At 39.8% G+C, this 14,601-nt stretch overlaps 1 protein-coding gene across 1 annotated transcript in view; it reads left to right on the top strand.

Annotated features, from left to right (window-relative positions):
* LOC146615055 (ankyrin repeat- and BTB/POZ domain-containing protein 3-A) overlaps positions 1–14,601 on the top strand; it is a 289,414-nt gene that overhangs the window by 229,664 nt on the left and 45,149 nt on the right. Inside the window, exon 3 of the mRNA XM_085376547.1 lies at positions 944–1,151. Within this exon, the coding sequence (XP_085232673.1) occupies positions 944–1,151 (208 nt within the window). The remainder of the gene's footprint in view (positions 1–943; positions 1,152–14,601) is intronic.

Here is a 14,601-nt window from a genome sequence, read left to right as displayed (position 1 = left end):
TTTCTCGCTTTGTCTCGAATCTTCATCAACGTTCCTCGGTTGTGACAAGCTTTCCTGTCAGCTTGAAACTGCTTGGGCGTTCTCCTTTGACCTGAAATCAACAAGACATTTTCACCCAGAGAAGCGCCGCTCACTGGATGTTTTCTTCTTTGGACCATTCTCTGTAAACCCTACATATGGTTGTGTGGGAACATCCCAGTTTGAATAACCTTTCCTCATCAGGTTGTCTTGGTTATGTCTACATAACGAGATACCTTTGATTGGCTGATCAGAGATTTACGTTAACGAGTAGTTCACTAGGTTTACTTAATAAGTGTAGATGTATTTAAAGTCTATATTTTAAAAATATAGAAAAGGCTTGTAGCTCTTCGTCCAGCCAAAACCGAGAGCCCATCTACCAATCTGACATTCACTCATTCAACCCTGTTCCTTATAACAAGGCATTCACAGTGTTTTAAAAAACCCTGTACTCATTCATTTTAAATTTAGCACACACATATGCTCAGTGACACAGATCCTGCAGCTTCCCTGTGACTCTGTGCATCATCACCCAGGAAAACATGGGAGAAAAATAAGTGCTACAGATAAAACGAGGACAGACAGAGTGAGAGCACACATGTCTGAGTGTGTTTTCACTGAGAGAGACCCGATGTCTGTAAGATTCATTTCAAGGCAGTCATTTCCCCACTCATGATTGTGCGGGCACATGTGTATGACTACACGTAGGCTGAATCAGAGGGTGTGTGAATGAGGGAGTGCGTCATCGTGAGTACTTTTGTGTCTGAGGGTTGGAGTAGGAAATGGGTTTTTGCTCTCAGAATGATATGTAAGACTTTTATCAGTGTAGTACACAGTGTTATTATTTCATCCTTGATAAATTACAGTTTGTTATTTTTACATCGCCCACCACGCTGCCACTGATATATTCATAAATTCCCTCCAGGTGATTTGGTCTCCCGGGCCATGCACCACCTCCAGCCGCTGCACATCAAGAATGCCAGCAACGGGACTCCGGTCCACCAGAAGGCCAACACCACAGTGCACTGGGAGCCCGAAGCCCTCTATACCCTGTGTTACTTCATGCACTGCCCGCAGATGGAGTGGGAAAACCCCAACGTAGAGCCATCCAAAGTCACCTTACAAACTGAGAGGTGAGTCCAACAGAGGCTTCAGACACTCGGGGAATCAGGTGTTTTGTACTGTGACCACATTCAGGTTAGCTCAAAGAGACCATCCAGCTGACTCAGCTTAATAGTTTAAATTCTGTAATCCCAGGAGAAAACTGAATAATCGATAGCATTTTTAAAAGATGAGCAATAATGCACAAAACATGTCGTCCTGGAAGCAAAACATCCTGCACTTGTTAACCTGGCCCGTTGAGATTATTTCAGTAACGTCTCCTCCCACTCACCCTGTCTGTCTGCAGTAATGACTTTACTTTCCCTGTGTGCATGTAAAAGGGCAGGAGTCTTTTAGTCAGCAACATGGGCTGACAGCTGAAGCAGGCAGGTAAGGAGCTTGGGAAGGCTCTAGACTAACCTTACTGAACCAGCAGTTTGGGATTGCAATGCATAAATATATCTCAGAGCTTCTCAGAAATACTCGGCCTGACCTCAGGAGGTGCAGATAAAATCTGAGGTCTAAGGGTTGGTTTCTCCCCAAATTAGATCCTCACAGCAGCTAAACCACTCATGCATTTGAGTGCTATGCATGTTATTCAAAGTCAACTCATTAAAGTAAAATTCATAGCTAAAAAGTTGGTATTAGATCTCATGGGGCCAGTTTCTTGTCATTTGGTGATTCTAAATTGTCCACAGGTGTGGATGTGAGTGTGAGTGGCTGTCTGTCTCTATGTGTTAGACACGTCCACGTTATATCCAGCCTCTCACCTTGGGCCTGTTCTTCGTACCGCGCTAAGTGAGTTAGCTGGATGAGATTGTTGACGATTTCGCGTGATCCTGGATCGTTCGGTTCCCCGAAGCCCATCCGGGACTTGCTGTCATAGCAACAGAGCCGTAAGCGTAAACCTGCTGGGGAGCAGGTTTACTTTATGTAAACAGGATTAGATCGCGGCCACGCAGGTATGCCCGCGTCATTCATACGAAAGCAACAGCGATATTCCACCACTGTTTCACCATAAATAAATAACATCAATGTAACTAAAGATAATGCAGCACTTGATCCTTTTATTGATTTCACACAGATACATACAGGTCATTCCCTATAAAAGGGAAATGTACTATTAACATTCTATTACATGTATGTGATTATTACAGATGTAATTCATATTTCAGAGTAGTAATTGTAAATTACTTCGTGTAATCAAGATGAGAGACCACGGCTATAAAAGCGAAGGTGGATTTGGGAAGTCTGTCGCAGCCATGTCCTGTCCGTTTACGCGAGCAACCCATTGCGGAAGGTGCAAGATTGATAAGGAGAGTCCTCAGAATTCAGCGTATATTGCGGGACAGACAGGATCCTTTAGCTCAGCGCGACAGTGTGCTCATAGAGAGATATCGATTTTCCCGTGAGGGTATTATTCACTTAACCAACTTGTTGACGAGGGGGTGCAGGACCACCACCTGTCTTTTTTTTGCTCTGCCCTTTTCTTGGTTGCTGTTATGAACAAACAAACAGAGTATTCCAGGGTCTCTTTCCAAGAGACGACAAGCAATATAAGTGATAAATATTACCATTCTGTAGAATATTCTTATATTTCACTTTTACTTGTTCCCATGTTCTAGTGGGTCCTGTTGTGGCTCTAATGTGAAAGGGGATATAATATAACATATTATAATATAATATAATGTAATATAATATTGGATAATATGGTGTGATATGATAAATCTACCCTACCGCCTACTGGTGTTGGCCAGAGGGGCCGATGGCGCAATATGGCAGCCTGGCTTCTGTCAGTCTGCCCCAGGGCAGCTGTGGCTACAACCGTAGCTGCCTCCACCAGTGTGTGAATGTGAGAGTGAATGAATAGTGGCATTGTAAAGCGCTTTGGGTGCCTTGAAAAGCGCTATATAAATCCACTCCATTATTATTGTTATTATTGAATTACTTACGAGTTTGATTTGTCAGCAACTTCCTGCCAGCCCTCTCTCCTTGCTTTTGCAGCCTTTGCAGTGTTCCCTTGCGTTTTAATTAAACTCTGAAACTCCTGAAATCCCTCACTCAAGAGTTCTTGCTCTGCTGCCGAAAAATACCGAGCGCGCTCCTTCGACATTTTCGCCGACCAATCAAAGGGTTGCCGATCAATGTTTCTACTATCGATGCGTAGCCCCTGTTGGGCCACCCAGTGATCTCACATTACTTCATCCAGCTATACTAATCGTCAACAACAGGTGTGTTCGGGGAACCGGAATAGCGAGCTCAGAGTTAGCGCGATGATTTGGTCTTGGATGTTTCATTTGATCTTGGATGTAGTAAGCGACGTACGAAGCACAGGGCCCTAGTGTCAGCTGTGATAAGGCTTCAGTCTCTCCTGAGACTTTAAGTTGGATAAGCAGTTGAGAAAATAGATGGCTGGATAGAGTGCAAGTGGCAATCCACTAAAGAAACTTGCTGGGAAAATGGTAAGTTAATGTGGCTTGGGTTTGTCCCTCCATTTTCTTTCCTTTTTAGAATTTGAATGCTCTGTCTACGCTATAACAAGATTAGCACATGGCTTTTATTTCTGCTCTCAGTTGTTTACAAGGATTTACCACTGACTGGTGATAATCTGAACAGAGACAGAGAATATACTGGTTTATTTCCTGGAAAAAACTGATTATGGGTTCAAGAAAACCAGTGATTGTCAGCAACAAACGCAAAAAGAAAGCTTAATATGTCAAAACTTTTAAGTGGAACTCGCCTTGTGATCAATTTTGCACAGTAAAAGAGCTTAAAATGAGCAATAGTTATTCCTCTGCTTCAGTCAGTTAACTATGCTCAGCTATTTAAAAAAAATTCATAGCTATTATTATTTCAAAATTATTCCATAACAGCACAATTGTTGCACTTGATTAATACAGTGCTATCTACCTGCTAAAAATGCAAATTGGAGCTTCATCAGTTCTGTGTATGGAGAGGGAAAGAAAACGAGAGACTGAGGAGTATTTTTGTTGTTTGTAACTGTGGTCATATACAGAGAATAATCTACCCGCTGTAAGTGAATGGATATCATCTGAACACGTAAAGTCATGGCCTTTCCCCAGCTCTTTATTCTTTTTTTCTAACATCTTTATGATTCTATATCCGTTTCTATATTTGCAAGTTTACTGGGAACAATGTTGTCTAAAACCACCAACATTACACTGGTTTGATGTGAAACTGGTGTATCTGCAATGGGAAAATTAACTTGAAGCAGATACTGTTGTAAACGATGGATTGAGTTTATTAAGCCGTTTAGGTCAGATTTAAGCTAAAGGACCAAGAGTTGTACTTTTATTTTGCATTGTTTAGTCTGATTTGACATTATTTTATTTATCTTTTCCCGTTTTCCCCATCTGTGTTGTTTTACTATTTGGATCTAAAAGAATTTCTATAATGTTACATGTCTCATACTTTTGAATTTAAAAAGAAAAAAGAACATGGAAAGTTTAGGCTCCAGTCCTGCAGGGCTAAAGACGAGTCAGTGATCCCCCGGCAACTTCTATTCACTAGGGAAAAAGGTGCATTCCCAAATTGAATTGGGAGTTGTTGCTTGGGGTTGTTCAGTGAAATTGGTTGCAAAAAGCTTGGTGTACCAAAAAAAAAAACTGTGTTCTCTTTGCCCTTTAGCAGATTGCCACAGTTCAGTTTAATTCAATTTAATTTTATTTACATAGTGCCAATTCACAACAACAGGTAAAGAACCTATAGAGAAAACCCCAACAATCAAACAACCCCCCTATGAGCAAGCGACAGTCGAAAAGAAAAACTTCCTTTTAACAGGAAGAAATCTTTGCCAGAAACAGGCTCAGGGAGGGGCAGCCATCTGATTGGGCGTCACAGGGGATGGCAGGTGCCTTTGTTTTGGTTGGCTGGCAGACAAAAACTTGTATGGAAATGTTAGACAACTACATACAGGGCGGTAGTAAAACTGTGAAGAGTTCAACAGTAGGTTTGTTCTTAAAGTAAAAGATTTGCTTCACTGCTTAAGCCTGGAAGTTGAAAGGGAGCCTTCTCTGTTTCACTACCACCTAGACAGTAGTTGGTTTAGTTGGTGAGTGTTTGCAGCCAAGTTGGAAACTTCCATGCAAACTATGACCAAAGCAACTGCAAGGAGATTTTTGTTGCTGCATTGTATACCTCTTTGCAACCAATTCTACCTAGCATCTGGCAGCAATTCCAGCAACCTAGCAACAAGTGGTTGCCAGGGGGGTGCTGACTAGTCTCTAAGCTTGTGTAACTAGGGTGTTACCAGTAACAGTTGACTAGTAAACTAATAAGATGGACTACAATAGCTTAGCTAATGGTGGTACCTTTTGTCAAAAAATGACATCAGTCTAGTCCAGACAGGTCCAGTGGGGTAGCAACAAACTAAAGGAAACCTAGAACACTCTGATATGCAGTGTTGGGAAGGTTACTTTTAAAATGTATTCCATTACAGAATACATGCCCCAAAATGTATTCTGTAACGTATTCCGTTACGTTACTCAATGACAGTAATGTATTCTGAATACTTTGGATTACTTAATATATTATCATGCTTTTTACAACAACGTGAATGTACTATTGCTGTGTGATGTATTACTATTACTGAAGGTCCGCGTCTCCGAACTGTAGTAAAGGGACCTCTGACTAATACGGCGGGGTCCCTGTTGGCTCGTAGCCGAAAAATAGCTTTACTTTGTTGTGTGGGTCAACTTTTCTTGCGAGAGACAGAGAGAGGCGTTGAAAGGCTGCTCCAACGGAACTTATTGTTTCGGAGGAAAACACGAACACGGTGTACAGTCGAGTCTTAATAGCTTACTTACAACTGGGCTCGTCAGGCACTCTTCTTGGCTGCAGTGGTTATTATTATATTTACATGCTTCCAGCTCCTGTTGTTGCTCGATGACAACTCGTACTTTTCCACTCCCCTTTTTCTCCCTCTTCGCGCTCACAGACCCATTACGTGTATGGCAGTCCATTCTCCCTGCAACACGGACTACACTGCCCATGATGCTACATTCTTTAGAGCTATGCTTGTAGCATTCTGCCTGTTAGCTTAGCACAACAACAACAACAACGAAAAGGCGCTCTCTCACCCAGGAAACACACAGTCGCAGAGAGAGAGAGAGAGAGAGAGAGAGAGCGTGTCGCCATGTAACCATGGCAACCGTAAAGCTGCCGCCTGGAACTACAGAACGTAGCTGTCAAACAAAACCCAAACAGTCCTGACCCGCGACAAAATGAAACAGGAAAGTACCGCAGTGTAATCCATTTATTTCAACAAAGTAACTATATTCTGAATACCAGCTTTTTAAACGGTAACTGTAACGGAATACAGTTACTCATATTTTGTATTTTAAATACGTAACGGCTCTACATGTATTCCGTTACTCCCCAACACTGCTGATATGTGATCATTTTAGAGAAAATTTTGTGTCTACGTGTAGAAGCAAATGCTGTTCCTGGTGGCATTTAGGTATTTTCATCCTTTCAACCACATTGCCACTGTCAGTTATACCAGTTAGTGCAAATGTTCCTTGACCCTCGCACAAGTTTTTCGCACCACAAGCGATCTGGTAAGAAGCTGTGTGCTGCTCAGCGCTGACACTTCCCTAGGCCTTGAGCAGATTGATGGGAACCAGAGGGACTTTTCTTGGATGGACAGATATTCAAACATCTTTCTTCCACTCTGCAGAGATAGAAACTCAATCCTGACGACCCCGGGGAGCACTAGGAATGTCAGGCTGAGTGACATGTCAGCAGGTTCAGGCCCCCGAAGAGAAAATTCTCTATTTAGCATTCAACTGAAAGATTGAAGACAAGTCAAAAAGGGCCTGAAAGACACAGCAGGATGAGAGGAAGACAGAATATGATCAAATGAGATAAGATCATCTTTTTGGGTTATTTTGGGGGAACTTCAGACGAGCTTCAGTGAGGTGAAAAATTACTGCAATGACTTTTACACCTGAGCTTTGAATATTTACCTGATGTAAATTTGCTTTAGAAGAAGAGAAATGTTTCTGCAAGACTTCAATTTTTAAGTTTAGTGGTAAGTAAAAGTAGTGAGAGAGCTGCTTTGATGTATTTGGTAATTTGGAACAGACGTTTACTCTTTTACTCTGGCAGTTCTGGCTGTTGTATGTTGCTGCAGGCCAACTGTCTGCATCGATGGATAACATTTCCCGCAGTGTTTTCATTCCAGACTTGGTCTCTCCTCTTTTTCAAACCTTGCAATATAAAATACATCTTCCAAAAGCTCAGTGAAAAGGGAGGAGCTCTGCATTGTTGCATTGGTCAGCCAAATGCTAAGCAGAAAGGAAAACCCTCCTTTTTTTAAATGCAGTTCAGTTCCTGGCACACTGTTGGTGTACAGACAAGGAAAGACTGAGTTATGGAATGAGAAACTGATGCACACACAGTGTTGAGTAGTAAAACGTCAGTATCTGAAAGCTGGTGCCTTGATAAAACATGTGCTTACAGCAGATTTACCAGACGCCTGCATAAACAGCAAGCATAGCCATCACTGATGGTTTCTCTCACTTGGGTACGGGGCTCGTGTTGGAAAAAAAAAATTTTCTCTAAGAAATTATAGTTGCTAGAGGGTCATAAGGGAGAAAAGCTCTGAACAGACCTTTACTGATGGACCTACAATATAATTTAACTGACTGTAACATGAAATCAGCCTGTTTAATTTGATGCTTTAAGGTTTCCCAATGTCCATCTGAGACTTCCTCATAGGTTTAAAGGCCTTGAAGGAAAATATCCTGTGTTATTATCATTTAAACTGGGATCTGGTGAGTCAAAATTACTTGTAACTCGATCAGTATTAATGATTTCAAGTATCCTGAATAGCTTAGTTTATAAAGAGGATATAAAAGGGTGTATAACTATAAAAAGGAGAAAGCTCGCTAATGAAAACCATGTGAAAGAAATGTTTTTGTAATTGTCTACAAATTACCCACTTCAGAGAGTAAGACACTCCAAAAAGTATATATTAGCCAGGGTTATTCTGTTTGCTCGCTAATGCAGGGTAGAGAAAAGCACCACTTTACAAGCTTGATAGGATAATTATTAGAAATGAGTAGGATGTACATGGAACATGCTGCCAAGAGAAGAAGAGTCTTTTAGATCAGTCCAGTCTGTTCAGTCTTTAACCAAATCTCTTTTTTACAATAATTTATCATTGTGAGGTTGAAGTGGAGAGGACCCAAACCAGGACATGTGGGCAGAAACAAATGAGTCTTTGGCTGAATCACAAAAGGTTACATGAACCAGGAGTCCAGGGAACACAGAACACAAGCAGGGAAATCAATAGTAGGATTTGACAAAGGGAGACGTATGAATATACTCTGGGGAGTAATTATGGATTAGAAATATGAGGCGATAGAGACACAGGTGCATGTGATCCACACAGGTGAAGATAATCAGACAGATGGGAAGTAAAGACTGGAACAAGACACACAAGAAAATCTACAGAAACAAGAAGACTTGATATGACAACAAATACAAGAGAATGGAAACTACAACCACAATTGACCGTGTGCTCAGGCTGCAGAAACCCAAGAAAGAAGAGGAGCAAGGAGAAGAGCCATCATGGAATGACAGGCCCCTGCCTGGTATTTACCACCAGCAGACAGAAGAAGTGGCTAACAATAGGAACAAGAATGACCGAGCCAAGATCTGATTGGACTTCGAGATACAGACAGACAAAGTGGTGATGGCTAACCAACCGGACATAGTGGACAAGCAAAGGAAGACAGCCATAGTGATTGGAAGTTATAGTCAATGACAGCAACATCAGGAAGAAGGAACACGAGAAGCTGGAAAAGTACCAAGGGCTGAGCGAAGATGTGGAGGGTGAAGGTAATAGTGGTCCCAGTGGTAATCAGAGCACTCGGTGAAGTGACTCCCAAGCGAGGAGAGTGTCTCCAGCAGATCCCAGGAACAACATCCAAGATCTCTGTCCAGAAGAGCGCAGTCCTAGGAACAGCAAATATACAGGACCCTCAAGCTCTCAGAGGATCTGTTAGAGACAGTTAGAGGATCCGAGCTAGAAGGATAAATCGCCCGCAGGGATGAGAGAGGAATTTGGTTTTTTTAATAAGTATTTCCCATTGGGATTTTGTTGAGACACCTGGGGGAATTCTAAGTTCTGGATTGGCCTACAAGAATACATCATCCCAGCACACTCTGTAACACATATTGTTTTTAGGATTGTGAATCTTCAAAAATATATAACAATAACATAATTATAAACATATCCCTCATTTTCTTAAAAAAACAAAAAGCTTACACCACAGGAGGTTAAATAAAAGTGGACTGTTGACACTTAGGAAAATATTTCATAAGTGTTATTAATATAAAGTATCCAAATTTAATTCTGCTAACGAAACTAATGGTGAACAATCAATACGTAAAACAACAAACACAGTGGGGGGGGGGAATTTAATGACAAATCATTTTTTATCTTAAACTTTTTGGATAAAATGCTGTTTCTGAAGGAACAAGTAGCAACAACATTTACGCTAACCTATGATTATTGTGTATTAGATGGAACAAAATGCTTTGCTGGAGCTAGTACAATACACAAAAATAAATATATAAAATTATTCAAACAAATCTTGCCCAGAATACCTCTGTTCTGCTCCATTTTCATGGAGAAAACTATGAGTATTAGCTTTGCTCGACAAAGATGCTTTTTTTTTTTTTTTTTTTTTTAAATTGAGCCCTCTTCGACACAAGGAAGTGGTTTCACGTCTTGCCTGAGTGAATTTTTCTTTTAAAGAGGCAGCTGAATAGAAAAAAACATTTTTTACCTGTTTTTCCATCTAGGTTTTCTTCTCTGGCTCCAGTGAATGTCCACATGTGGTGTGAAAGTGACTGGATATCCAAGAGCACTGCCAGCTCACTGAGCATTTCACTATCAGATGTTTCTCCAGAATAGCGCTTTGTGATATAATTTCCACTTTGCACTTATCGGGAATACCTGACTTAATTTTCTGATAGTTTTAACTGGCAGGCAGCTCCTGGGGGAGCACTGTGCTGATTGCTGGAAGATGTGAGGCTTTGTATTTCTATCCTTTAAGAAGGCGATAAGTCTCTGAACAGCACAGCACAATACAAGTGGACTGAAGCACTGACTCTTATTGGTTTCAGGAGGGTGTACTGTGCAATACCTGGGAATGTACTGTACAGCTACTAGGGCTATGCGATATGACCAAAATCTCATATCCCAATATAAGAATTCTATCGTCCTGATAACGATATAAATCACAAAAATGTAACATTTTCTGTAAATTCTGTGAATCTCGGGCAGTTCGACTTGCGGGAAGTGTTTCCAGCTGTGCGTCATGTAGCTGGAGTCGAGTGTTTTAAAAGATGCATGAAGCTACACATTTTTAGACATAAGTTGTAACGGCCGTCGTTTTCTCTGTGAGTATTTATTACATGGCGTGCTGTGGGGAAAAGCCTGTTCTAACGTTTGAGTCTAAGGTTTATTTTTTAGCACCTGGTGGCTCTTTTTTACTTCTCATCCGTAAATAATCTGCTCTTTCACGTGGTTTAGTTTATTTTGAAAAGTCTCAACAGGATCTTGAGCTTTATTGTGAAAGGTTTATGTGGAACATAAACAAGCGGACACGCGATGGTGTTACCGTCGTTGTTGCTAACCACAACGCATAAAAACAGGCGCTTGTCCGTCTGTAGTGTGGTTATATTAAATATAAGAGAAAGAGAGAACTTAAAAAATTAATATAGCCACTACAGTGACCATCAAAACGATGAAAAAAATATTGCCGTAAACAGTTTATTTTGCGACACTGCGAAACAAACGATAGCGTAAAATGAAACGATGGACGTTTTTATATCGTCATCCCCTAACAGCTACTGTTCACTTTTGTTTAAGTTTTAAATTTAAGTTTCCCATTACATCTTGTGTTTTGAAGTATTTGATGGCTGTGGCTGTGAATGGTTGTCTGTATTTCTCAGTTTTACAAAGAACCCTATTAACCACTTTTAAGGTGTTTCTATGAAAGCCCATGTCACATTATACAGACCAGGAAACATATTCAAGTTTGGCTTATACGCCATGTAAGCCCAGAGGAACATGGGAACTACTCCCTGCCTTGAGTCTGTATACTAAGCTATGCTAATTGCTAATTGGGCTAATACCATGAGAGTGGAATTGCTCATGTAACAACTTTAAGAAGAAAGTAAATTACAGTTATGGTTTAGTTTTAGTTCAAGGCTATGAAGATCTGAGAAGGTCACGAGAACAGATTTGTTTTCAATCCTGTCCATTTTTACTCAGTAAAACATCATTGTGGTAAAACTGAAAATATCTGATGAATGCCTGACCTGAATTTAGCTGCTGTTGGACAGGAGAAATGATTAATAACGGACACAACAACACAAGTCTGTGTTTATGAGGGAGAGATAATAAAAACACACAAGCACACACACATACACACATACTTGTACAGGAAACAAATGATGAAATATGAACTTGTCAGACAGGCGAGACCCATTACTGATGTTGATTAAAGAGGGTAATAAGAGAATTTAGGGAGGTTGTAGCATCTAGATCTCTTTCTGTTCTCCACTCTTAGAGTTATAACTTATGAACATTGACTTGCTGCCTTTTCACATATCAGTAAGGGCATCTTTAATTAGAAAGTTTGTGGCTCTCAGTGTTCAGCTGGAGTCTTTATTACCGTAATTGTCGGGCTATAAGCCGCTACTTTTTGCACAAGCTTTGAACCCTGCGGCTTTTAGTCAGGTGCGGCTTTTCTATGGATTGTCCATGATTTTGTCATATCGTCATATGTTTTGTTTGTTCCGCTGTTGTACGGCACTACGTTGCCTGGCGGAAGGGCATGTGATCAGACACACAGTATCGGGGTTCAAGAGTGGTATGTTGGTCACTAGTGATGGGATTTCCGGCTCTTTTTAGAGATCCGGCTCTTTCGGTTCGGCTCACTAAAAAGAGCCGGCTCTTTCGGCTCCGAACCGGCTCTTCAGGTTGTTTTGTTGCTTTAATTAATTTATTATTAACAATAATATAAAATTATGCACAAAAGGAATTACTAACGTAAAAACAAGTGGTTTTATTTATATATGTTTATACATAAATATATGCGGTGGCCCCTAGAGACAAAACACGTATAAACTCCAAAACACATTTCTAGCATGAACTGAACTTCCAAAGCAGAGCTACTAGATCACTTAAATCACACAATTGAAAGCATGTGTGTATTGTTTGTGTATTTATACACAGGCACTCATATATATATTCAAATAATTTAAAAAAAAGTTCATTTACCTGTTATTACCACACACCAAATCCGGTCGTTGGTACTTGCTGGCTTGTGTAGCCACAAGATAACAAAGGCTCAACACTGTGCCCAGCATCCTGGAGCACTTCTGTTGTCTTTTGTACGTGTTTTGAGTTTTTATGTGCTTCTGAGCTTTTATATGCTTCTGAGTTTTTACGTGCTTCGGAGTTTGTACGTGTTTTTACGTGTTTTGGAGTTTTTACGTGTTTTGGAGTTTGTACGTGTTTTTACGTGTTTTGGAGTTTGTACATGCTTCAGAGTTCGTACGTGATTTGAAGTTTGTATGTGCTTTGTCTCTAGGGGCCATAATAAATAAATCATATAATACAAAAATCAACTATTCACATTTCAAGTTTTAACTATTTAAATTTTCAGCTTTTTCCTTTCACAAATTTAAAGTGAAAAGAACACAAAACACTGCAAACCACAACACAATTAAATATAAATTATAATATGAAAACTAAAAGAACATGCATATTCTCTGTCATATGGACCTGCATGAATAAACTTTCTCAATCCTTTATCATCTGCAACCGAAAATAGTTGTGGATGATTACTATACCTTTCTAATGTTGTTGTCCCTGCCTCTCTTTCTCTCTCTCTGGCTCTGTTCCTGTGCTACTGAGTGTAACTACCGCCCCAATTCCTTTTGTGCATATTCTCTTATATATGATAAGTCAACATTGAAACACCTGCGGCTTTTAGTCAGGTGCGGCTAATGTATGTTTTTTTTTTGTTTTGTTTTTGTTTTTTTTTGTTTTTTTGCGGCTAATGTATGTACAAAACAGGATTTTCCCCTGATTTTAGCTTGTGCGGCTAATATTCAGGTGCGCTTTGTAGTCCGGGAAATACGGTAAGTGATTTTCTTTTTTAAATTTGAAAGATGACCAAAGCAAACTGCACATGATGAACCTGACAACGTGCTGATATTATCAGTTTGAAGAGTTAATTTTCACCTGAGAAGATCACATTAGCAATATTATTTAATTTTTATATGATTTATTTTGGAAATGTTAGTAATAACAAATGTAACTTTTACATTTTTGATATATAAATAAATTATGATTGAGTTAGAAGATTTAGAGTTTATATATTTATTTTTTTAGTGGTTTTTTTTTTATTTCCTTATCCATATTTCCATATTTATTATTTTTGAGCTAGAGTAGCTTTGCATGATTTACAGTTCATAATAATCCTTTTTCTGTTATACTTATTTCCTAGGCATTTGTGAAACAAGCTGTTTCAGCTTCTCCCCCTTCCTCTAAACTCATTTTCTATGGAATGGCTTGAACAGGTTTGAACAGCTGGAGGGAGGAGTTTCTGTGCTCGCAGTCAGAGCCTTTGATTATGGTTGACTCGTCGGTCATCGCTTGCGTGAACTGTAGGGTTGCCAACTCCCTGAAAAATAAATAAGGGACACCTCGTGGCCAGGGCCGGGCGACCCAGTTGTCTTCACCCTTCCCAGTGTGGTGAATTTTCTAGCTCTTTTTTTGTGTGTGAAATTATTTTTTTAACCATTTGACTTGAAGTTGATTTAAGTAGATGTTTATTCTATTCTTTGTGATATGAACACATGTGAAACAAATGATCATTTAGCCATTTATTTTTAGCTCAAAATGACAACATTAACACAGTAAAACAGGTCTCTTTCTTAAACAGAAGCCTGTCATGCTTAACTTTTGAGAATATAAGTAAATCTTTCTTTAAAAGCACTCTGTCCTGCTTAACTTAAAATAATAGAAAACAATAGAAAGAAAAATATTCTTGTAACAGTGCACATTTAGTGCATTTAGTACAATTGGCTTCAGTTGAGGTATTATTTCAGCTTTTCTAATGCTAATCAGCTGCTCCTGTTTGTAAACCCGCTTGTTCCCATGATTACGCATCATAACTCATCATCATTATTCATCTATGTATTACTTTTATGTATTAGTCATCTATTTGTAATCATCTATCCTTGCAGTTGTTTATTACACAAAATAAATTATATTATCACACTTCTGGCCACATAGCGCTGATATTCACTGCACATGCCCATATTAACGTTTTCCAGCCAGGTGTTTTCCTTTTCCCATTCTTCCCTTTCTCTGAGGGGAACAAACATTGCTGCTCTAATGCTGGGCTCACACTGTGCGATTTTTGGCCC

This window comes from Diplotaxodon limnothrissa, linkage group LG17, assembly GCF_057381915.1.
Source record: "Diplotaxodon limnothrissa isolate DT_005_m linkage group LG17, D_limnothrissa_male_GT1.1, whole genome shotgun sequence".
NCBI classification, from domain to species: Eukaryota; Metazoa; Chordata; class Actinopteri; order Cichliformes; family Cichlidae; genus Diplotaxodon; species Diplotaxodon limnothrissa.
The sequence above is the reverse complement of the archived record's forward strand: the minus strand, read 5'-3'. Positions and strand labels throughout refer to the sequence as shown.